At 38.1% G+C, this 23,382-nt stretch overlaps 7 protein-coding genes across 7 annotated transcripts; all 7 read left to right on the top strand.

Moving 5' to 3' along the window:
• Positions 1 to 93: 93 nt before the first annotated feature.
• On the top strand, positions 94 to 5,169 carry LOC123312920 (Bardet-Biedl syndrome 1 protein homolog). The gene is made up of 10 exons (XM_044897507.1): positions 94 to 400; positions 1,002 to 1,264; positions 1,720 to 1,915; positions 3,409 to 3,622; positions 3,677 to 3,919; positions 3,984 to 4,212; positions 4,298 to 4,459; positions 4,517 to 4,644; positions 4,710 to 4,844; positions 4,917 to 5,169. The coding sequence occupies exons 1-10, from the start codon at positions 348 to 350 to the stop codon at positions 5,115 to 5,117; spliced, it is 1,824 nt and encodes a 607-aa protein (XP_044753442.1). The 5' UTR covers positions 94 to 347; the 3' UTR covers positions 5,118 to 5,169.
• A 628-nt stretch (positions 5,170 to 5,797) lies between these two features.
• On the top strand, positions 5,798 to 6,628 carry LOC123314141 (UDP-glycosyltransferase UGT4-like). The gene has a single exon (XM_044899261.1). The coding sequence runs from the start codon at positions 5,798 to 5,800 to the stop codon at positions 6,626 to 6,628; it is 831 nt and encodes a 276-aa protein (XP_044755196.1).
• A 1,023-nt stretch (positions 6,629 to 7,651) lies between these two features.
• On the top strand, positions 7,652 to 8,476 carry LOC123314142 (UDP-glycosyltransferase UGT4-like). The gene has a single exon (XM_044899262.1). It carries the CDS (start codon positions 7,652 to 7,654, stop codon positions 8,474 to 8,476), a length of 825 nt encoding a protein of 274 aa, XP_044755197.1.
• Positions 8,477 to 9,513: 1,037 nt separating this feature from the next.
• On the top strand, positions 9,514 to 10,570 carry LOC123314363 (UDP-glycosyltransferase UGT4-like). The gene has a single exon (XM_044899617.1). It carries the CDS (start codon positions 9,522 to 9,524, stop codon positions 10,380 to 10,382), a length of 861 nt encoding a protein of 286 aa, XP_044755552.1. The 5' UTR covers positions 9,514 to 9,521; the 3' UTR covers positions 10,383 to 10,570.
• Positions 10,571 to 13,585: 3,015 nt separating this feature from the next.
• Positions 13,586 to 14,269, top strand: LOC123314143 (UDP-glucosyltransferase 2-like). Its single transcript, XM_044899264.1, has one exon. It carries the CDS (start codon positions 13,586 to 13,588, stop codon positions 14,267 to 14,269), a length of 684 nt encoding a protein of 227 aa, XP_044755199.1.
• Positions 14,270 to 14,795: 526 nt separating this feature from the next.
• Positions 14,796 to 22,119, top strand: LOC123314144. The gene is made up of 8 exons (XM_044899265.1): positions 14,796 to 15,655; positions 17,290 to 17,515; positions 17,593 to 17,812; positions 17,898 to 18,171; positions 19,143 to 20,033; positions 21,206 to 21,431; positions 21,486 to 21,705; positions 21,761 to 22,119. The coding sequence occupies exons 1-8, from the start codon at positions 14,867 to 14,869 to the stop codon at positions 22,068 to 22,070; spliced, it is 3,156 nt and encodes a 1,051-aa protein (XP_044755200.1). The 5' UTR covers positions 14,796 to 14,866; the 3' UTR covers positions 22,071 to 22,119.
• A 275-nt stretch (positions 22,120 to 22,394) lies between these two features.
• Positions 22,395 to 23,343, top strand: LOC123313409 (lysozyme P-like). The gene is made up of 2 exons (XM_044898282.1): positions 22,395 to 22,590; positions 23,012 to 23,343. The coding sequence occupies exons 1-2, from the start codon at positions 22,457 to 22,459 to the stop codon at positions 23,307 to 23,309; spliced, it is 432 nt and encodes a 143-aa protein (XP_044754217.1). The 5' UTR covers positions 22,395 to 22,456; the 3' UTR covers positions 23,310 to 23,343.
• The last annotated feature ends 39 nt before the right edge of the window (positions 23,344 to 23,382 follow it).

Below are 23,382 nucleotides of genomic sequence, written 5' to 3' on the forward strand. Positions count from 1 at the left end.
TTCGTCTGAAATATATAATTTCATTTGTTGAAAACAGACAATTAATGTACAAAATGCAGACTCACCCGGTATACGACATTATTTCCGGTTGAATTTGCAATTACGGACGAAATAGAATATTTGAATTCAGAACGAATGAAATCGCTGAACCATCAAATAAGTAAATCAAAAGACAACTGATCTGAATCAGAAAAAAACGCCATTGTCAATATAAAAGTTCATCGTTTTACTTGAATAAACAAAATAATGCTGGAATGTAAACTGAATCGATCTACAGTTACTACAGCGACCGAATCCAGTTCATCACAAACAAAAACGGCGATAGTATACAGTCAGTTTATTTTTACATGTGTGATGCACCAAAGAAAGTTATACTACTTAAACTGAAAATGAGTAGAAGGTACGAAAATGCAAAACATTATAATGACACATTGGAATGAGAAATATGATATTTAATATATCTGTTAGAGCAGATACATATCTGATGTTATGTTGTAGCTTGTAGCAGAAATGATTTCACGGAATATATAAATAAATCTCGATTTAATGCAAATTTTCACACAGATAACATTGTCTACAGCTTCCTTATACCCATATTCATTTCAAAATGACAGTATACGCAATCGTTTTGAAATCAGAGTTCTGCGTTTGCGAATGTAATTTTTTAACTGCTATCAGTTTTAGTACCCCTTTATCTCATGTGCATATCTTTTATTAGTCGATGGCAAACATAGCCATTGCGTTGTTATTATTAATAATCGGATAGGTAACATCGTCCCAATTTAGATTTTTCCAAACACTATCAGCTAGATATGGAGATCAATAACCCAACTTGAGTGAGAGATTCAGTACTTTTATATGTAAATCATCTACAGGGAAAATTGTGCTTAGTGATATTTACCCACACAAGATTTTTGACCAGATTCGAGTGGATTGTTCGGATTGTGATTATGAACGATAAAGAAAGAATTGGCTTCTTAAACATCAAGGAATTTTTTTAGCGAGTTGAAAATCTCTAGATGGTTGGACGCCCATCTGGATACAAGTGCAGGCTTGAACACCCTTCCAAGAAGCGCCATCCTGTCCAATGTTGTTGGTGACGGTGAAAATCGACTGGTGATCACGGATTTGAGACTGAAGAAAGACACCAAATGCAGACTGAAGGTTTACAAAGGCACTGTTGTGACTACGGATAATGTGCTACCTGATGTACCTAGTAGTATAATAAGTTTTTACCACGATAGGTTGAATCCTAGAACACCAGGTATGAGCGTCATCTGGCAAAATGAAAGCATTTTCGATTTTATTATTCATGCATTCGTATCGTAAAAATGGCAATTATGGATATCAAATGCAAATGAAAGTTTCAGTGAAATTTATTCCTATAATTTTTTCAATGGTTGATGGATTTTTTTTCATGTCCGAATCAATTCCTAATTCGTGAAACATCTGATGAAAAGAGAATGACAAGAGTAAATGAAGATAATGAACTCAATTTGGAACGATGTTTAACTTCTGATGAGTTGATAATGTTTTATTTAGATTCAGATTGATGAATCGAGTAGTTCAATTTTAACTACTTTTATCATCTGATGTTGATTGTTCATCTATGTGTTTGGTTTTCAAAAATTAGATGGTTTCACCCATTTTATCATCTTGATCATGAAGAACTCCTCTATGAAAACGATAGATCTCAACCTCTAATACTAATTTTTCCAGTTGTTGGAGTGGGGTGTGTAAATGAACTACTTATGTTCAAGAACAATAAACCTTTCTTTAAATACTCACTGCCCGGTTTACCCGTCTTACCCGAAGAATATGACACCTGGAAAAGTATAGATAAAAATGCAGCTATCGACATACAAGGCATTATGGACAGACTTCAAACTATACCATTTCAACAGTTAAGTTCTAGGTAGGCACAGGAGTATCACTTTCCACTCTTATTGGGAAAATACTATTTCGTCTGAGTTTATTTTGTCGTTGAATCGATTTCCTTTCCTGTGAATTTCGAATGTCTAGAGATGAATATTCAATTATTAAATAATTTATTGATCGTTGCTTAATGGTCAAGTAGGTTACAGCCGCATATTAATCGACAAGCGTGGCAATTTTGGAAAAGACGGAAGAAAGTGAAACTCCAGAGACAAAATAAGAAGAATTGCAATGAATCAGCTTCATAATTTTCGTCGATATTACTACAGCCAACATCGAGGACGGAGAAACTACGTCAATGAGTTATAAAATTGACCATATATTGCGCAAAAGAAAGCGCATTGAGCTCAGCTCATGGCAGGTGTTACTGAGCTTATTGATTAAGTATGCACACACCTTTACGGACCTCCCGGTATCGATTCTACACGGAGGACTCAAGAGATTACTTGATGATAACTGTATCAAGGAATCTCGAGACATAGGATGACTCATATCCTAGAAGAAATTACCATTTGGTGCCTAACATTAGAGTTTTGAGCTAAGGTCACGTTTGAGAGAGTTCTTTTCTCATAAAAATATTAACTGAAAATATACATCGGAAATATACTGTTTTTTCTTACACAAAAAGAAACTCTTACTGTAGAACTGGTGTTTCATATTTTTCTTCGAATTTTTACGTAATCACTGAGGAAGCTTCTTATTCTTCAAAGAAGACAGGAATTCTTGGTTGAGAACCGAAAAAATTTACTAACAATAGATGATAATAGCATGGAAATTCAACTGTAAATCGCTATAAAATATCTCATCATCTTCCTTTCTCTGAAATTTTCCATAACGCTCATCTTGCGTTGTGTTGTAACTGATATTAATTTAAATTACTGTAATGAATCCATGTGATATTCACGTAATAATGGAAAAACAATTGCTCGTTCTCTCTTGCAATTACAAGAATAGGAGAATACTAAAGGTAATCTTCTGAGTTGTGAGACATAAAGTGTGAAAGGATTCAAATTAGACAAAATTAAACGAATATTATTCATGAAACTCAAAGAAAAAGAATGTAAGATAAAAATCTGATCCTTGAAGTATGGAAATCCATGAAATTTGGAAGGATACTTTCTCAAATACCTTCTTCCCGTATTCCAGAAGAAGAAATGATAACATATTAGTTCAGAGGAAATGCCGGTTCAGAGTTAAAAATCTCCAAACAAGTTTATTAAAGCAGCCAGCTTGCTTAAATGTCAACAACTTGATAATTTTACTCATTAATATCGTAAAAAATCGTTCACAAGGTTTTCTGTATTAAATCTGTCTGCTATAAGCAAAATTTCTCATTAAATCTGAAAAAAACATGATTATTCCTCTCCCAATTTGATATTTCCAATCATGTATCCTTAATTAATTCATAATTCAACGTACATGTGCGCATCCGCCATAGACTCAGTTACCGAAAACTTCGTCTTCTGCTTCAAGATCGCAAGTTCTGTTGAACCTTCCGCCAGAAAAACGAGAAGAACACATTTTGAGTTACGTAAACAACGAACCCATGAAGATCAACCTCATCACATGCATGACCACCCTTAAAAAAACTTCTCAAGATCCATTATCGATAGCGTGTCCAGTTATAGCGACAGAAACTGGGATAGTCTACATCCTGGATCCTCAAAATTTCTCGATGTTGGCACAGGTATGGATGGATACCAGATTTCGGTCCTAGTTAGAAACCATGAGTTGATTCTAGGCAAACGTCTGCAACACCAAGAACACACCGTTTATAGCTACAGCCACAGGGCTTTATGATGTGGATTATAAAATCATCATAGCTACTAGAGAGAATCAAGTCTGCTTACTCAGGAGAGGTTGGCTGGAAGGAAAGAGTATCATTCATATAGATAAAACCATCATGGATATGATCTTCGTTCCTGGTGATAATGTTATAGTTTTAGCCACCACAGACAAGATGCTTCATACGTACTCTAGGAAGGTCTGCTTTGATTTTGAAATTACCCTAATTGTATTTATCAAATCAGTAAAAATTTGACTTTCAGGGGCAGAAATTGTGGTCGATAGAGATGAACGTTCCAATAACATGTTTATGCTTAGTAGCACTGAAATATTTGAATGCTCATTTGGTTGCCGTTGGTCAAAAAGGTGGGCTGATCCAGTTGTACCAAGGAAGAAGACTCGTTGATTTCATCGTTGTGCCTGATTCCCCATCTTGCATGACTTTCGGCCAAATGGGACAGGAGGAACATGTCATGGTCATTGTAACATTTGGTATCACATCCTATTTTCCTCACTTCTTTTTCGAATATAACGGAGTCACAAATTTTCTTTGATTCTGATGGTGTTCATTTCGTAGACGGTGCAATAGTCTTCAAGATACTAAAAAGAACAGCTGACTTTAACCTGTCCCATCAAGATGCCAGCATGCCTATCTTGAACCAGAACAAATCTCTTCCTCTTCCTAAGAGAAGCAAACTCTTCTTGGAACAGAGTATGCGTGAAAGAGAGGACCCCATATGTGAGTAGGCCTCATATCACGAAAGTTTGGAAGATGATTTTTTTTTCCAAATTTCAGCAATGCACAGAAACTTTCAACAAGACTTGATAAGGTTGCGACTAACAGCTGCGAGAGAAATGGCGCAAAATTTAAATTATCAAATAGGCAGCAGTAATGAAAAGAAGCAAATCAAACTCTCTGCCCAAGTAAGCTTTTTTCAAGAAATCACGCACCACATTTCATTTGACGAGATTTCTTCTCTCTTTTCAAGGTATTAGGGTTAGGTCCGAAATTTACCGTCATCCTCAGCTTGGAAAATATAAGTACAGAATCACCTGTTGTAGATAAAACTGTTGTTTTTCATGTCAGGCCCGATAAATACCAATTGTCATCGTATATCTTCAAAGTGAGTGTATGAACTTAAAAAAAAAGATGATACAGTGTTGGAACACATCTTAAATCTGAAAATTACTTCCAGATCCCGTTGATCCCTCCAAACTTGTCTTACAAACTGAAAACAACGGTACAAGAGGTTCTATCGGACGTACCAGAAGATACAAATATGATTTTGTGCGATCCAAAACAGAGGATTTTGAGAATTTTCGTAATGAAAGGGGAGGAAAATGTTCCAGTAATTGCTGCCACCATCAATATGCCACCAACCGATTTAGCTTACTAACTCGATGGACAGTGCATAAAAAAGGTTGGAATGAATAAAAATATATCAAGAATTTGTTCTTTATTTCATACTTTATTGCCTCAGTATAGATTTGAGTCTGAATCCCCTGAATACGTCCCTGCCACTGCTCGAAGACATCGCGATAGCTCTCGAACAGGGGCGTATCGATATAAAAGACTCACAGTGGGTTCGAGGGGTAGTTAATATTCTGAAAAGATCTGAGTGAACAGAGAAGAGTTACGAAGTGCAAAGTAGTGAAAGTGAATTTTTATCAGTGTGTTAATGAATTAGACATTGTGTGAAAAAAGACAATTTAATTAACACCGAGAACGTTACAATATCATAAATTATTTCAATACGACAAAAAAGTAGGCATATAATTAAAAAAAAAGGAATGATAAGAATAATGATAATTCGAAACCGAATATCGCATTCTCATGACAGCTCTTCATAGATAAAACGATGGTAAATATGCAATAGCTCGAGCCACCTGAGCTAAAAAAGGAAACTATAAAACCAATTCATCGTTACGTTATTGGTATGACAAACTCTAACCTCAAGAACTTTGGTGGTGGGGTAGATACGAGTAAAGTGAGATTATGAACGAGAATAAAACAGCTACATCTGGATGATGGTCCTAGTACGATTAGAACTATTGTAGATATCTGTTAGTGGCAACCATGAAAATAACCTTGGTTGTATGTTTAATATTTGTCAGCAGTGAACTCGTGAAATGTGCGGATATACTAGCTGTCATACCGACTCCCTTCTTCAGTCATCAGGCCACCTTCAGACCACTATGGCGAGAACTGGCCAAAAAAGGCCATAAAATCACGCTAATCACCACAGATCCAATGGAGAGTAATGAAAACATCACCCAGATAGATTACAGCGAGTCTTATGATTATCTGGACAAAAAAAATCTCGGAAATCTCTTCAAGGACGGCTACAATTTGTACAAACTCGTGAAGAAGTTCTCGGCGGTGATTGACCGATTCATGGTGTATCAATTCACCCATCCCGGTCTTGTTGAACTCGTGAAAAAGAGGGAAAAATTCGATCTCATGTTGGTAGAAATCATCATGCCTGGATGGCCGATGTTGAGCGCTAAATTCAAGTGTCCCTTAATCGGTTTGAGCACTATGGATGGTAATCCAGTGATGCACGAATCCGTTGGTAACGCTGTCCATCCCGTTATATATCCCTACGCAGATTTGGGGATCGGAGATGATCCATCATTCGCAGAAAGACTTCAAAGTGTTGCCTTTTCCATGATTAGTGAATTGCTGTTTAAGAGAGTTATGGGATACGTTGGTACGAAATATGTCAGGGAATACATCGATAAAGACCTCCCAGATGTTCAAGAAGTAATGGCTAAAACAGACATGATCTTCATCAATTCAAACCCCATATTTTTCCCGCCAAGACCTATCACGCCAGTTACTATTAATTTAGGAGGAGGTCTGCATTTGGCAAAGCCCAAAAAATTGCCGGAGGTGAGGAAATTATAATATCTCTTGTTATTTGATTAGGGCAATCACCAAAATCTGTTCAGACTGGAACTATCTGAACATTTATCAAGATAGTTTGGACGTTCAAGCGGAAATATGAAATGGAATCTAAAATCTTTAATTCTAGCGTGAAAATGACCAAATCTCCAATGTTGTGAAAAAGATTTTTCCCAAGCATCCACAGAATCTTCTGATATTATAGGTGATGATTCTCAACAAGCATATACATGGCTCAATTCATGGTGGAGGTGCTATAAAAATTTCATTACAATAACTAGGCGATTTCGCCATTTCTTCAAAGTTGTCGAAAATCGGTATCATACTTAAACAACGTCAATCGAACTCAATGAACGGTATCATAAGTTTGTTTTTGAGAAGCAAAACTGGAGATCTGCTCATTTTTACAAGTACAATTCTGTGCTAGCATGGAAACAAACTGCACCATAAAAATTTCCAGCTATTCAAAATATCTCGAACATAATATATCATTATGTTCGAGCTATTTTGAGTAACAGTAGTAATATTTCTATCCCTCCTCACCAGCTTATTGATGGAATCAATTCGTCTACTACTCTCGGTCTTTATATTTGTTTATCACGATGATTTCGTAGATTTCAAGGTTTAATGTGTGGAATACAATATATTTCAAGTAATCAGATAACCAAGGAATGAAAGACCGCTTACTGATATACGAAATTACAATATAAGGATCGCAATTCATACACACAGATTTTTTTTCAAAACTTGTCCTACAAATTGAAAACTTCCTTTTCACGCACGAGTACCAATATAGCTGAGCTAAAAACTGTTACCTTTCCCCAAACGCATAAAAAGGAAACTATCAAAACCTATTCAATTACGTAATTGGTATGACAAAGTCTAAGCTCAAGAACTTTGGTAGTGGGGTAGATACGAGTAAAATGAGATTATGAACGAGAATAAAACAGCTACATCTGGATGATGGTTCTAGTACGATTAGATGATTAGTAGATATTATTGTAGATATCTGTTATAGTGGCAACCATGAAAATAACCTTGGTTGTATGTTTAATATTTGTCAGCAGTGAACTCGTGAAATGTGCTGATATCCTAGCTGTCATACCGTCCCCATTCTTCAGTCATCAGGCTACCTTCAGACCACTATGGCGAGAACTTGCCAAAAAAGGCCACAAAATCACGCTTATCACCACAAACCCTATGGAGAACAATGAAAACATCACCCAGATAGATTACAGCGGAACTTACGATCATCTGGCCATCGGAAGTCTGTTAAAGAACGACGACAATCTTTTCCAACTTTTCATAAAGAAGCTCTCAAACGGGATCGACGACATGCTGGAGTACCAATTCTCCCATCCCGGTCTTGCTGAACTCATAAAAAAGAGGGACAAATTCGATCTCATGATAGTGGAACTCATCATTCCTGGCTGGCCCTTGTTGAGCACGAAATTCAAATGTCCCTTTATAGGTTTGAGCACCATGGATGGTTATCCATCGATGCACGAAGCCGTTGGTAATGCTGTCCATCCCGTTATTTATCCCTTCACAGATTTGGGGATCGGAGAAGATCCATCATTCGTAGAAAGACTTCAAAGTGTTGCCTTTTCCGTGATAGGTGATTTGCTGTTCAAGAGAGTTATGGCATACGTTGGTACGAAATATGCCAGGAAATACATCGATAAAGACCTCCCAGAATCTCAAGAAGTACAGGCTAAAGTAGACATGATCTTCATCAATGCAAACCCCGTATTTTTCCCGCCAAGACCTATCACGCCGGTTACTATCAATTTAGGAGGAGGTCTACATTTGGCGGAGCCCAAAAAATTGCCGGAGGTGAGGAAATTATAATATCTCTTGTTATATGAAGCTTCACTTCAAGTTATACGTGGTCTAACCCACCCCTATTGAAGAGTAATTTCATAGGTTCTATTAAAGAAAAAATCGATTAGGGCAATCTCTGAAATCTTCTGTTCATCAAGATGGTTTGGATGTTCATGTGGAAATATGAAATGGAATCTAAAATTCTTGAGTGAAAATGACCAATCTCCAATGTTGTGAAAAATATGTTTCCCAAGCATCCACAGAATCATCTGATATTATAGGTGATGCTTCTCAACAAACATATACATGGCACAATTCATGGTGGAAGTACTATAAAAATTTCATTACAATAACAAGGCGTTTTCGCCATTTCTTCAAAGTTGTCGAAAATCTGTATCAATACTTTAACAACGGTATACCAACTCTATGAACGGTATCATGAGTTTGTTTTTGAAAAACAAAACTGTAGATCTGCCCATAGCATGGAAACAAACTGGACCATAATAATTTTCAGTAACAGTAGTAATATTTCTATCCCCCCCTCACCAGCTAATTGATACAATCAAATCGTCTACTACTCACGGTCTTTATATTTGTGTGTCATGATGATTTCGTAGATTTCAAGGTTTAATGTGTAGAATACAATATATTTCAAGTGATCAGATAACCAAGGAATGAAAAATCGCTTACTGATATACGAAATTACAATATAATGATCGCAATTTATCCACACAGATTTTTTTTCAAAAGTTATGTATTTCAAAGGAAGTTCGGTTGATAGATATGTTGATATATTTATTTCGAGTTTAACACCTCAATAATCCTGAAATAGATTAATTCAAGCAAATTTTTTAATATCATCCAATTTAAAAATTTTCTATACAAATCCTAATCATCAATCACTTTCCCTAGAAAAGTTTCCCAGAAGTTGAAAATCAACGTATCATTTCGGCAAACTAGATAAGCAAGGAGAGGGAGGAGAATATTCAGTTGAAGATCAAATTATTGGTTATCCCACTATATCTACTACTACTCGTACCTATCTCATTCACTATTTCGAATTCAGAGCATCATGAGGCTAGTATTTTCCATTACTTTATTTTTGTGCGCGTGTGAATTTGTGACATGTGCCAATATTTTCGCTGTTATACCCTCCCCATTCTACAGCCACCAAGCTACGTTTAGGCCTTTATGGCGGGAGCTGGCTAAGAAAGGCCACAAAATCACACTAATCACCACAGACTTGATGGAAGCCAATGAAAACATCACTCAAATAGATTACCACGGTTGTTACGAAGTTTTCGAGAAGAACAGTTTCGGCAACTTACTCAAAAAAGGCCTTAAGGTCCTCGATGCCCTCCTAATGTTCAAGGATTTGATGAGGGCCACTCTAGACTACCAGTTTTCCCAACCCCAACTCGTGGAGATGCTGAAAAACAACAGAACTTTCGATCTTATGATGGTGGAGCTTGCACAACCTGGGTGGCCACTGCTCAGCTACAAATTCAAGTGTCCCTACATCGGTTTGACCAGTATGGACACATACTCAACACTCCACGCAGCAGTTGGTAACGCTGTTCATCCTGCCATATATCCTTCCGCAGACTTCGGTTTCCAAGAAGAACTCTCCTTCAAAGACAGACTTTTGAGCACATTCTTGACTGTCTTGGGAGAGATGGTGTTCAGATTTTTCTTCACCCCTTTCACAGACAACTATTTGAAGACTGTTATTGGGGATGATTTGCCCACTAGCGAGGAGACATTCAAGAACATGAGTATGCTGTTTGTTAATGCGAATCCCATATTTTTCCCGATAAGACCAGTGACACCTGTCACTGTCAATTTGGGAGGCGGTCTCCATTTGACGCATCAGAAGAAGCTACCAGAGGTGAGATTTTTGAAGAATAAAATCTTATGTTATTTTATGCCCTGATAAGAATCTGAAGGTAGAATCATATTTGTTAGGTTTTTCTTTGAAATCTAGTGTCATGATGATTTCGTAGATTTCAAGGTTTAATGGTATTCTACACAGAATACAATATATTTCAAGTAGTGAGATAACCAAGGAATGAAAAATCGCTTACAGATATACGAAATTATAATATAATGATCACAATTTATCCACAACGATTTTTTTTCAAAAGTTATGTATTTCAAAGGAAATTCGGTTGATATGTTGATATATTTATTACGAGTTAAACACATCGAAATCCTATGATGCATTAATTCAAGAAAATTCTTTAATATCATCCAATTTAAAATTTTTCTATACAATCACTTTCCCTGGGAAAGTGTCCTAGAAGTTGAAAATCAACGTATCATTTCGGAAAACTAGATAAGCAAGGAGAGGGAGGAGAATATAACCCACTATATCTACTGCAACTCGTACCTATCTCATTCACTCTTTCGAATGAGTACTTAAGTATTAGTTTTTCACTTCAGAGCACCATGAGGCTAGTATTTTCCATTACTTTATTTTTGTGCGCGTGTGAATTTGTGACATGTGCCAATATTTTCGCTGTTATACCCTCTCCATTCTACAGCCACCAAGCTACGTTTAGACCTTTATGGCGGGAGCTGGCTAAGAAAGGCCACAAAATCACACTGATCACCACAGACTTGATGGAAGCCAATGAAAACATCACTCAAATAGATTACCACGGTTGTTACGAAGTTTTCGAGAAGAACAGTTTCGGCAACTTACTCAAAAAAGGCCTTAAGGTCCTCGATGGCCTCCTGATATTCAAGGATTTAACGAGGGCCATTCTGGACTACCAGTTTTCCCAACCCCAACTCTTGGAGATGCTGAAAAACAACAGAACCTTCGATCTTATGATGGTGGAGTTGGCGCAACCTGGGTGGCCACTGCTCAGCTACAAATTCAAGTGTCCCTTCATCGGTTTGACCAGTATGGACACATACTCAACACTCCACGCAGCAGTTGGTAACGCTGTTCATCCTGCCTTGTATCCTTCCGCAGACTTCGGTTTCGAAGAAGAACTCTCCTTCAAAGACAGACTTTTGAGCACATTCTTGATTGTCTTGGGAGAGATGGTGTTCAGCTTTTTCCTCACCCCTTTCACAGACAACCATCTGAAGACTGTTATTGGGGATGATTTGCCCACTAGCGAGGAGATATTCAAGAACATGAGTATGCTGTTTGTTAATGCGAATCCCATATTTTTCCCGATAAGACCAGTGACACCTGTCACTGTCAATTTGGGAGGCGGTCTCCATTTGTCTCCCCAGAAGAAGTTACCAGAGGTGAGATTTTCGCAGAATAAAATCTTATGTTATTTTATGCCTTGATGAGAATCTGAAGGCAGAATCATATTTGTTAGGATTTTCTTTGAAATCTAGTGTCATGATGATTTCGTAGATTTCAAGGTTTAATGTGTAGAATACAATATATTTCAAGTAATGAGATAACCAAGGAATGAAAAATTGCTTACAGATATACGAAATTATAATATAATGAGCATAATTTATCCACAACGATTTTTTTTCAAAAGTACTGTATTACAAAGGAAATTCGGTTGATGTGTTGATATATTTATTACGAGTTAAACACATCAAAAGTCCTAAAATACATTAATTCAAGCAAATTCTCTAATATCATCCAATTTAAAAATTTTCTATACAATCACTTTCCCTGGAAAGTTGAAAATCAACGTATCATTTCGGAAAACTTGATAAGCAAGGAGAGGGAGGAGAATATATCCCACTATATCTACTGCAACTCGTTCCTATCTCATTCACTCTTTCGAATGAGTACTCAGATATTAGTTTCTCACTTCAGAGCACCATGAGGCTAGTATTTTCCATTACTTTATTTTTGTGCGCGTGTGAATTTGTGACATGTGCCAATATTTTCGCTGTTATAGCCTCCCCATTCTACAGCCACCAAGCTACGTTTAGGCCTTTATGGCGTGAGCTGGCTAAGAAAGGCCATAAAATCACACTGATCACCACAGACTTGATGGAAGCCAATGAAAACATCACTCAAATAGATTACCATGGTTGTTACGAAGTTTTCGAGAAGAACAGATTCGGCAAATTACTCAAGAAAGGCCCTAGCATCCTTGACCCCCTTCTGATGATGAAGGAATTGGCGAGAGCCAATATGGACTACCAGTTTTCCCAACCCCAACTGGTGGAGATGCTGAAAAACAACAGAACCTTCGATCTTATGATGGTGGAGCTTGCGCAGCATGGGTGGCCACTGCTTAGCTACAAATTCAAGTGTCCCTTCATCGGTTTGACCAGTATGGACACATACTCAACACACCACGCAGCAGTTGGTAACGCTGTTCATCCTGCCTTGTATCCTTCCGCAGACTTCGGTTTCGAAGCAGAACTCTCCTTCAAAGACAGACTTTTGAGCACATTAATGACTGTCTTGGGAGAGATGGTGTTCAGATTTTTCCTCACCCCTTTCACAGACAACTATATGAAGACTCTTATTGGGGATGATTTGCCTACTAGCGAGGAGACATTCAAGAACATGAGTATGCTGTTTATTAATGCGAATCCCATATTTTTCCCGATAAGACCAGCGACACCTGTCACTGTCAATTTGGGAGGCGGTCTCCATTTGACGCCCCAGAAAAAGCTACCAGAGGTGAGATTTTCGAAGAATAAAATCTTATGTTATTTTATGCCTTGATGAGAATCTGAAGGTAGAATCATATTTGTTAGGTTTTTCTTTGAAATCTAGTTTTCACCACATTCATTCGTGCTTTATGTTTCACAAATTGGATAAAGGGATAACCTGTGATCCACCGACGAATCCGATAAAATTGCTAACACAGTTATTCATCGCATCTCAACCTATTTTCCAAACTCCTACTACGCACATGGAGATAAAGATTCTATTCATCGATAATGATGGCCACTCGAGATTGGCTGCTGAAGCAGGAGGTCATTCTGTCTCACAGATTATACTTTAGACCATCTCAGAGAATGCGATCTCTACTCTTAATAGCGTGTTTCTTCGGTGCAAGTGAAGTTGTTCGGTGCTCAGATATTCTAGCTGTGATTCCGTCGCCATTTTTCAGTCATCAGAACACCTTTCGACCACTATGGCGAGCACTGGCCGCAAAGGGCCACAGAATCACACTAATCACCACGGACTTGATGGAACCCAACGAAAATATAACCCAAATAGACTACCATGGAATGTACGACGTTTTCGAGAGAAATAATTTCATGAGTATGCTTAAAGAAGGTTACAATTTCTTCGAACTCATGTCGACGCTCTTGAAAATGTTGGATGATATGATGAGATACCAGTTCACCCATCCAGGTTTGACGGAACTCATCGAAAGTAACAAGACTTTCGATCTGATGCTGGTGGAGTTTTCCCTGCCACTCTGGCCTCTTCTGAGCGTCAAATTCGGCTGTCCATTCATTGGTCTGAGCACGATGGACGCCAATCCAGGAGCACACGCGATGGTTGGAAATGCTGTTCATCCAGCCCTATATCAGTACGCTGATTTCGGATACGGCGATGGGCTGACATTTAAAGAAAGGCTCTTCAGTACTAGTTTCACAGTGATTGCTGTCATGCTGTCTCATCTTATATTTTCTCCCCTTGGTAACGACTACGCCGTTAAATATCTTGGAGAAGGACTGCCGGATATGTTTGAAATCCATAGGAACACCAGTTTGCTTTTCGTCAACTCCAACCCAGTTTTCTTTTCACCGAGACCTGTCACGCCTATTACCATCAATTTGGGAGGGGGGCTTCATTTGACAGAACCGAAAGACCTTCCAAAGGTGAGATACGTATATATTGCATTTCCGCATGTTAGATTTTGAATATCTGACTGATATTGAGGGAGAAATCCCGTAAAAAGAAAAGAAATTGCATGCTACTTATACATGTATACAATTTTTGCGTATGATACTAGAGCTGAGAGAAAAACTCCAGTAAAAACTCTTTCTCCCCGTGAGAAAAGTGGATTGTAGGAGGTGAAACTGTTTACAAAATAAGCTGAAATATTTCATATTGAAGGTCAACAAGCTACGTTTTCGCTGCCGTAGAATGTCTATTTAATTTTTGTCAGTTTTCTGGTTTCTAGGAGAAAAATTAAAAATTGCTGCATCTAAGGAGGGGCTTTCGTTATTTTTTTGGTTTTTGAATCAAGATTTGAAAGGAATTTTTGTGTTCAATTCTTGAACACAGGATTTCAATAGCTTTCTCTATCTTAAATACTATTAACCTGAACGTTTATCAAAATATATTAAAAAAATTATTCCACATTTTTCACGAAGGACATAAAAACGAAATGAAAATATTCTTCGTTGAAAGTGTACGATTCTACGCATGTTCCCTCAATGTGAAATTCAGAAACAGCGTATGTTGAGGTAGTCTACACCCGTTCCTTCTGTGTCACGTTGATCGTCCACCACATCATGAAAATTTTATCAACCATCGCCTTTTTGTTGTGCGTGTGTGAATTCATGCAATGTGCGAACATTTTATCGATAGCTCCGGCCTTAGACGTGAACTTCAAAACGCTGTATCTACCCTTATGGCGGAAATTAGCGGAGAAGGGTCACAAGATCACCCTCATAACCACAGTCATGATGGAGCCCAACAAGAACATAACGCAAATTGACGTCAGCAAGTACTACCAGTTCGAGAACAACATGGGTGACAGTCCATATCCTTTCAGAACGCCTTCCATGTTCGATCTGATGGCCAGCGATAAGAACATGTTGGCAAAACTGAACGATCCCTCAATTCAAGCATTGAAGACTGAGTCGTTCGACCTGATTTTCCTGGAGTTGGCACTACCGTTCTGGCCTTCTTTCCCAGCTTTTTATGGTTGTCCATACATCGGAATCAACACCAAGGACGCGTCTCCTCTAGTCCATTACCATGCGGGAAATGCCATGCATCCGGCCATCTACCCCTTGACTGATAGATTTTTCGAATACGAGGGTCTTCAGGAAAGGATTTTGAGTACTGTCAATACACTTTTTTCATTCCTACTCGCCGAAATATATCTTGATCGAGGAACCGACTTCATGAGTCAATTCTTCGACGCAAAATTGCCTAATTCTTTATACATGTACAATGGTATGAGTTTGATGTTCATCAATGCCAATCCTATTTTTCATCCACCGAGACCAGTGGTACCGACCACTATCAATTTGGGTGGGTTTTTGAGCATAGCCGAGCCACAAGCATTACCTCAGGTAATATCCAATTCTGTGTGTGATTTACCGTATCCTTTATCATGGTTTCAAGGATAATTAAGCTTGAAAGAATGAATGATTAAATACAATAAAGCGACAACAAAAATAAACCGTATTTATAGAACAATCATTGTACCCAAATAGCTAGCCAAATTTTATCCCTAGTCATGAAGATCAAGAACTATTTAAATATGAATAGTTGTACTGATTATTGATAATTTTTTTTATTTTGTTATCGCCTGTACTTTATCATTCATTCTATTGTTTACGCTATCTTAAAATCTGTCTCTAAAGGTCTGAATTATATAATTATTAGATAAATTTATTTCATTCAAAATTTTGATATTAAAAATCGTGGTGTAGATCTAAATATGATGCATTCTGAAAAGCAACCTCTTCTAGAAGTAAATATTCGAAAAAATATTTCTCTCAAGAGGGGAAGGGAGAACCATGGCCCCCATTGTCCCCCTTGGTTGGATATCGAATTCGTAGAATGTTCGGTTGGAGGATTTCAAGGAGAAAGAAATCTCGACGTTATCATCAGTTACGAATGTGAATTCCCGATCACCTGTTGTTCTGTTCCTGTTATCAGAATGATGACAATTCAATTTTCAGTTGTGTGATAAATTTATGAAATATTAATAACGATTAGTTAGATTCATACCACCTGAACAAACGCACAGTGTTCAAAAACGATGAGGTTCCTGCTAATTTTACTGTCGGTGTTCAGCGCTAGTGAAGTTGCAAAATGTGCAGAGATCTTAGCAATCATCCCAACACCTTTCTACAGCCATCAAGCCACTTTCAGGCCACTCTGGAGGGCGTTGGCCAAGCGAGGCCATAAAATAACGCTCATCACCACCGATCCTATGGAACAAAATGAGAACATCACCCAGATAGACTACAGTGGAGTCTACAGTGAAAAGAAAGAGTTTGCGAAGTCCGCACAACGCACCACCAGCCCTCTAGCAGTCCTCCAGGGGTTCTCCAAAGCAGCAGATTACATGTTGACGTACGAATTAACCCATCCTGATTTGTTGAACTTATACGAGAATAAGAAGTTCGACCTGCTATTCGTGGAATTGTTGCTGCCAATATTCGCATCCCTCAGTACAAAATTCAACTGCCCCTTCATCGGCGTCAACACCATGGATGCACCACCCTCAGTGCACAATGCTGTAGGAAACGCCATCAATCCAGTCGTCTACCCCTTTGCTGATCTGGGCTTCGGGGACAAACTTTCCTTTTTCGAAAGGGTGAAATCGATCGCATTCCATCTTGGTTATTTCGGTGTCATGAAGCCTTTTTTTGGGTATGTTGGAAATGGATACGTCAAGAAATATGTGGGAGAGGACATACCGGATATTTATGAATTGGAAAGAAACGCTAGTGCTATCTTTGTGAACGCGAATCCCTTGTTCTTTGCTTCAAGGGCTGTTACTCCAATAACGGTCAATTTGGGTGGTGGATTGCATATTAGTGAGCCCAAACCTTTGCCAAAGGTAGGGGTTGGTACATCGCCCATTCGAAATTTATACATTTTTTTGTTGAGAGTTCGCGTTCTTTCTGAACATATGATGTGATTTTTTGAAAGGGTTTTTGTTTTTTTGGTTAACTTTTTTTTTTCGTTACAGGACTTGGAGAAATACCTCAATGGAACCAAGGACGGTTGCATCTATGTCAGCTTTGGAACAACGGTCAACAGTGATTATCTTTCCAAAGAACAAAAAGATATTTTCGTTAGCGTTTTCAAAGAAATGGCACCGATGAAAGTCCTTTGGAAATTCGACGATCTAAATGTGGCCAAGGGTGTTGAGAATATCGAGGTCAGAAACTGGTTACCCCAGCAAGATGTTTTACGTGAGTTTATTCAACAACAAAATATCCTCCTCTAATGTTCAACGACTAGTATTAACACTCAATGTTTCATTCTGCAGGTCACCCCAATGTTAAATATTTCATAACTCAAGGTGGCTTACAGTCGATGGAAGAAGCAATTGATAGTGCAGTACCAATGCTGGGAATGCCTTTTTACGGGGACCAGATCAATAATGTCAACAAAATGCATCACAAGAAATTCGGAGTCAAGTTACTTCCGAAGGAAATGACCAAACAATCTCTTAAGGCTTCTCTGGAAGAACTCATGAAGAACCCGATGTAAGAAATAATCTTAAACTATCACCAAAAGAAGTTAGGATATTTATGTAGGTATTTATCTCTGATCAAATTTCATTTGTTTCAGATACGAGACTAACATAAAAAAATTGTCGGCCATATCCAAAGATCAGCCTATGAAAGGCCTCGAAAAAGCAGTATGGTGGACTGAGTATGTGTTGAGGCATGGTACTCAACATTTAAGAAGCCCGTCTGCAGATATACCCTTATATCAGTATTTCTTTTTGGATGTCATTGCATTTTTACTAGTTTTTTCTTATTGTTCATACAGACTCGTCAAATCTGTCATCAAGTTGACATTAAGTATGATACGTGCTTTATATAGGTTCTTAAAACGTAAGGTGAAAAAGGATTAAGATCGTATTCTTGTATCGTTAAAAAAAAATAATTTAAAATATCTACCTCAGCACCGAAAGTGTTGTATTGCAATAAATTTGATATTATCTTGCTTGTGATACAGTTCAGAAAGACAGTAACTTTTTTTATTCTATTTTCATTATTTACACCTCATTTGGAAGGTGATTTTGGTGACTCCTAGCGGAGTTCATCAAAGTTGTAAAAAGGAAATAAGGTGATAAAAATTTTTGACTGCTCAATCACTTCTTTGTGTATAATAATGAAATTTTAATAAATTTTTTATTATATGGTTATTATCTTATTTTTCCCATAACTATAATCAATTGATTTTCTGGATATTTATGCTTTCCACAGTTTATACGCAATAATTTAATTGTTTTGTTCTTTTCAGTTGAATGAAAAGCATTTCGTTTTTGTTATTTGAATTATTCTCCAGAAAAATTCTACAGAAATTTGTTTCAAGCACAACGTACCAAAATAAATAATTGAAAAAAAATGGCATTTTTCCAGAAATTCCGTTTCAGAATTGCACCGTTTATGCATGACAGAAAGAAGACGTAAGTGGGCATTATCTACTCCATAAATCACTTTAACAATCAACCCAACAATGGGGACATTTCACCTATCTTTTTAATACCTATCACCTTGCAAGCAAAGGCATGTTACAACTTTCAGAATTTCAGTTAGCTCAAACCCTGTGAAATCATTTCGAACATTGTTTGAATAAATTAACGTATAATAAGCCCTTAAATTTGAACCTACAATAGAAGATTTGTGAATATATGGTCTAGGGACATACAAAATAAAAGAAGAAGAAAACTAAACGAAAGGTATATATGTTGAACAAAAAATCTGATAGATATGCAATCTTGATCTATGAAAACTCCGATTGTTTATCAACCACTGATTGATCTAGTATTAAATCTTAAGTAATCCTTGGGATGAATATACTTGAGATAGATATATCTACTTAGAAACAATACTGAGCATTTTAGGTATATTGCGAGAGAGTGTACTAGCGAAAACCATGATGAAACTTCCAGTATTTTCCCTCTCGGTATTTTTAGTGTTTGGATTTTCAAATTGCGCCAATATTTTGGCTGTCGTACCATCGCCTTTCCTCAGTCACCAGATGACTTATAGGCCCATATGGACTGAGCTAGCCAGGAGGGGCCATAACATAACCCTGATAACAACAGATCCGATGGAAGAGAACGAAAACATAACACAGATAGATTTCAGTGGGACGTACGATATGTTCAATAGCCTGGGGATCAAAGATGTGATGGTGAAAAATTTCAGTCTGGTGAACGTATTCAACAAGTTCAAAGAGGTAGCCGACACTTTTTTCGAATACCAATTCAACCACCCAGGCTTGGTCAGGGTAATGCAGAATCCGGACGGGTTTGATCTGATCATGATCGAGATGTTGATGCCGAAATGGACGTCTATCACGCACAAGATCAAAGCTCCTTTCATCGGGCTCACCACCATGGACGCACCACCGTTCCTCCACGCTTTACTGGGAAATTCTATGCACCCTGCCATCTACCCCATGTTGGAGCTCGGCTACTCGGCACCGCTTTCATTCAGGGAAAGGTTGATAAGTACCGGAGTTACGGTTGGATTGAAATACCTCAACGATTTGATCTTGAGGCCGTTTGGAGATCGTTACGGCAAGCTTTATTTTGGAGATGATTGTCCCGCTAGTTCTGTGATAGATGCTGGAGCTAGCTTGGTGTTCATGAATGCGAATCCAATTTTATTCCCGACCAGGCCCATCACTCCAATCACCATCAACTTGCAGGGAGGTTTGCATCTCCTGGACCCGAGGCCATTACCGAAGGTGAGACAGAATATTATGCGTCCTTTGCACTATTACCATTTCTTGAAATTTAAACACTTTTAACCCTAAAAATCCTAAAATTTTCCACTCTGAGATGAGTTGACATATTCCACCGATGTTATATTGACGAATCATCTATCCATAGTTGGATAACTGGAATAACAGATGAAATACTCTAGATTCTTTATCTCCGATATTATTTATGATCTGAAAAATCATTCGTTGTCGTGCAAATCTTTCATAGTCGTGGTGATCGTGCAAATAGTAAGACATCAAATCAACCATGTGGTATTTTACCCTCCTTAGTGCTATTTTGGCTGCGTTTGGTTTGGTCGACTCCGCCAACATCCTTGCGATAGTTCCATCGCCATTTTTAAGTCACCAGATGACTTATAGGCCCATATGGACTGAATTGGCGAGAAGAGGTCACAAATTGACGTTGATAACAACAGATCTGATGGAAAAGAACGAGAATATAACGCAGATAGATTTTAGCGGCACCTACGATCTCATGAGCCAGCTGGGATTGAAGGAGAGCATGGTGAAAAATTTCAGTTTGTTGAATTTCGTCAACAAAATGATAGAAACTTCAGATAAGATGTTCGACTACCAGTTCGGTCATCCAGAGTTAGTTAAATTGATGGAAAAACCTGGTAGTTTTGATCTTGTGATGGTGGAGATGCTGATGCCTAAGTGGCCTTCTATTACCCACAAATTAAAGGCGCCTTTCATTGGACTCACAACAATGGATGGGCATCCCACTCTTCACAATTCGGTGGGAAATGCAATACATCCAGCGCTGTATCCCATGTCGGAGGTGGGTTTATCCCACCCCCTATCTTTCAAAGAAAGGTTGATCAGTACCTCAGCCACTGTCATGCTGAAGGTTATCAGTGAAGTACTGTTGAAATCATTCGATAGCAGGTATAACCCCAGGTACTTCGGCGAAGACTGTCCTCCGAGTTCAGTAATACAAGACAGGGTTAGTTTGGTGTTCATAAACGCAAATCCCGTATTTTTTTCTCCAAGGCCAATCACCCCAATCACCATCAACCTAGGGGGAGGATTGCATCTTACAGAACCTAAAGAATTGCCAAAGGTAGAACATCTTTTCCGATAATCGATCAAAAAAAATTCTTTGATTCATTTTACATGAGTTTCTTATATCTTAGGATCTTCAGACATATCTGGACCAATCGAAAGAAGGTTTTATATACTTCAGTTTTGGCTCAACAGTCGACAGCAACGCTTTAACACCTGAAGTTCTGGAAATCTTCAAGAAGACCTTCGAGAATCTCTCACCAATCAGGGTGTTATGGAAATTCGCCAACGAAACACTGCCTGGTAAACCAAAGAACGTAGAAATAAGGAAATGGCTGCCACAACAAGATGTTCTGAGTAGGTACCCACGGTTTTCTCGAAATTTGAATCAATACAACCAATTTTTTTCAGGGCATCCAAATATAAAACTATTCATAACACAGGGAGGGTTGCAATCAATGGAAGAAGCTCTTGAATATGGCGTTCCGATGCTGGGGGTGCCATTCTTTGGAGATCAACTGCACAACGTTAAGAGGATGGTAACCAAGCAACTTGGTTTGAGTTTAGAGTTATCTTCCATCACAGAAACAAGTCTAATGGATACTATAAAAGAATTGTTGAATAATCCACTGTGAGTATAGCTTCTACTGATACTTTGACAACAATATTACATGGTTGCATTTCAGATACAAAAACACTATAGATAGATACTCGAAAATTCAAAGGGATAGACCTATGAAAGCTTTGGAGACGGCGATTTGGTGGACAGAGTACGTGTTGAGGCATGGTGGTACAGATCACTTGAGGAGTCCTTCAGCCAACATTCCACTTTACCAGTATTTCTTTTTAGACGTCATCGCGTTTATCGTTGTTGTAGTTGCAATTTTAGCTATAGTGAGCGTTTTTATGTTCAGATTCTCGATGAAAATTGCGCGAATTCTTTTCAGGAAAATGTTCAAACGAAAATCTGAAGATGAGAAGGTGAAACAGCAATAAATTAGGGAAAAATATTTTGATAATGATTTGTAAATAGGTGAATATTATATTATAATTTATTTATTCTGAGAATGTTCAATAGAGTTCAAGAAACGTTATTATAGAATATTGCTGTATTATATCCCGTAATTTTTCTAAGATATCTTCAAGTCTCCAACCACACATTGTCTTGACCAGTGTGAGGTTGTTTCGTCACCCTATCGTGTTTAAATGTGGATGCAACTGGAAATTACATTTTGAAACTTTGCCGCAAGACTCAGTAGATAGCGAGCTAGAAGGAAAACCGCCAACAAATGGAAGAGATATAAGGAAGTGTTCTCTTGATCGCTTGCTCAAATCTCATCTACCTATACTGCCCTTCCTATACGAGGTAGGAAGTTAGCAGAATGAATTCCTTAGCGTTGTTTGGATTTACTTTGTGCTTATGTGCTTTGAATGTGGAAGCCAGAATTTTTGGAAGATGTGAATTCGCTAGAAAGTTGGCTGAGCTAGGTGTGCCGAGAGATCAAATCCCGACCTGGTAAGTTCACTTGGTTTACTAAGAATTCTTGAAAATCTTCAACCTTCGCTGTGAAGGTTGAATGATACTTGTTTTTCTGTTTATTGAAAATGCAGAAAGCAATTTTGAAGACGTTGTAGAAGCTGTACCGTTTCATCAGCTCTTTGCCTACCACTTTCTTCCACCTCTCATGCAATTTTCGAATTTTTCATCTCAAAAAGAGGGGATATAAGTTGGGCACTAATTATCGCAAAAGCTCCTGGCTTCAGCTCATCATTCTTTCAGAAATGGCAGAATAGGAGCCTCATAGCCTTCGTAATTTGAAATTTCCTAGTTCTAGACTTGCTGATCCTCAATAAAAACTCGTACAACACCGTAAATGTAGTCGTCTTCCAAATAAAGGAAGAAATTTCTTGTCCCACACACATTTTGTTTTTTTCAGGACATGTATAGCCCAAAAGGAGTCAAATTTCGATACAGCCGCTCGTAATTGGAATTCTGGCGACCATGGAATCCTGCAGATCAGTCAGATATACTGGTGCAGCGAGGGTGGAGGAGACGGTAAGGGTTGTAACACAGCTTGCTGGAAATTCAGGGATGCCGACATAGTCAACGATGTCAGATGCGCACAGAAAGTCTATAACGAACACACAAGACTCAGCGGTAACGGCTTCAACGCTTGGACAACATACAAATTCTGCAAGGGTGACATGAGCCATTGGGTGCATGGTTGCTTCTAGGAATTTTTTTAATCTCCATAAATTGAAATAGTTTTTCGATTTTTTTGCTTTTCTCTGGGTTTCATGTACTTTT

The sequence above is a fragment of the Coccinella septempunctata genome, chromosome 5 (genome assembly GCF_907165205.1).
Source record: "Coccinella septempunctata chromosome 5, icCocSept1.1, whole genome shotgun sequence".
Lineage (NCBI taxonomy): Eukaryota > Metazoa > Arthropoda > Insecta > Coleoptera > Coccinellidae > Coccinella > Coccinella septempunctata.

What these genes read in the sequence shown, in the direction of transcription:
- LOC123314144 (XM_044899265.1), top strand. Translation starts at nt 14,867, where the DNA reads ATGAAAATTTTATCAACCATCGCCTTTTTGTTGTGCGTGTGTGAATTC. An exon ending in ATAGGTTCTTAAAACGTAAG is followed by an intron (nt 18,172 to 19,142) that starts GTGAAAAAGGAT and finishes GAATATACTTGA; the next exon opens with GATAGATATATCTACTTAGA. An exon ending in GAATTGTTGAATAATCCACT is followed by an intron (nt 21,706 to 21,760) that starts GTGAGTATAGCT and finishes GTTGCATTTCAG; the next exon opens with ATACAAAAACACTATAGATA.
- LOC123312920 (XM_044897507.1), top strand. Translation starts at nt 348, where the DNA reads ATGTGTGATGCACCAAAGAAAGTTATACTACTTAAACTGAAAATGAGT. An exon ending in TTTCAACAGTTAAGTTCTAG is followed by an intron (nt 1,916 to 3,408) that starts GTAGGCACAGGA and finishes TTCTGCTTCAAG; the next exon opens with ATCGCAAGTTCTGTTGAACC. An exon ending in TGTCATCGTATATCTTCAAA is followed by an intron (nt 4,845 to 4,916) that starts GTGAGTGTATGA and finishes AATTACTTCCAG; the next exon opens with ATCCCGTTGATCCCTCCAAA.
- LOC123314143 (XM_044899264.1), top strand. Translation starts at nt 13,586, where the DNA reads ATGGAACCCAACGAAAATATAACCCAAATAGACTACCATGGAATGTAC.
- LOC123314363 (XM_044899617.1), top strand. Translation starts at nt 9,522, where the DNA reads ATGAGGCTAGTATTTTCCATTACTTTATTTTTGTGCGCGTGTGAATTT.
- LOC123314141 (XM_044899261.1), top strand. Translation starts at nt 5,798, where the DNA reads ATGAAAATAACCTTGGTTGTATGTTTAATATTTGTCAGCAGTGAACTC.
- LOC123314142 (XM_044899262.1), top strand. Translation starts at nt 7,652, where the DNA reads ATGAAAATAACCTTGGTTGTATGTTTAATATTTGTCAGCAGTGAACTC.
- LOC123313409 (XM_044898282.1), top strand. Translation starts at nt 22,457, where the DNA reads ATGAATTCCTTAGCGTTGTTTGGATTTACTTTGTGCTTATGTGCTTTG. An exon ending in AGAGATCAAATCCCGACCTG is followed by an intron (nt 22,591 to 23,011) that starts GTAAGTTCACTT and finishes TGTTTTTTTCAG; the next exon opens with GACATGTATAGCCCAAAAGG.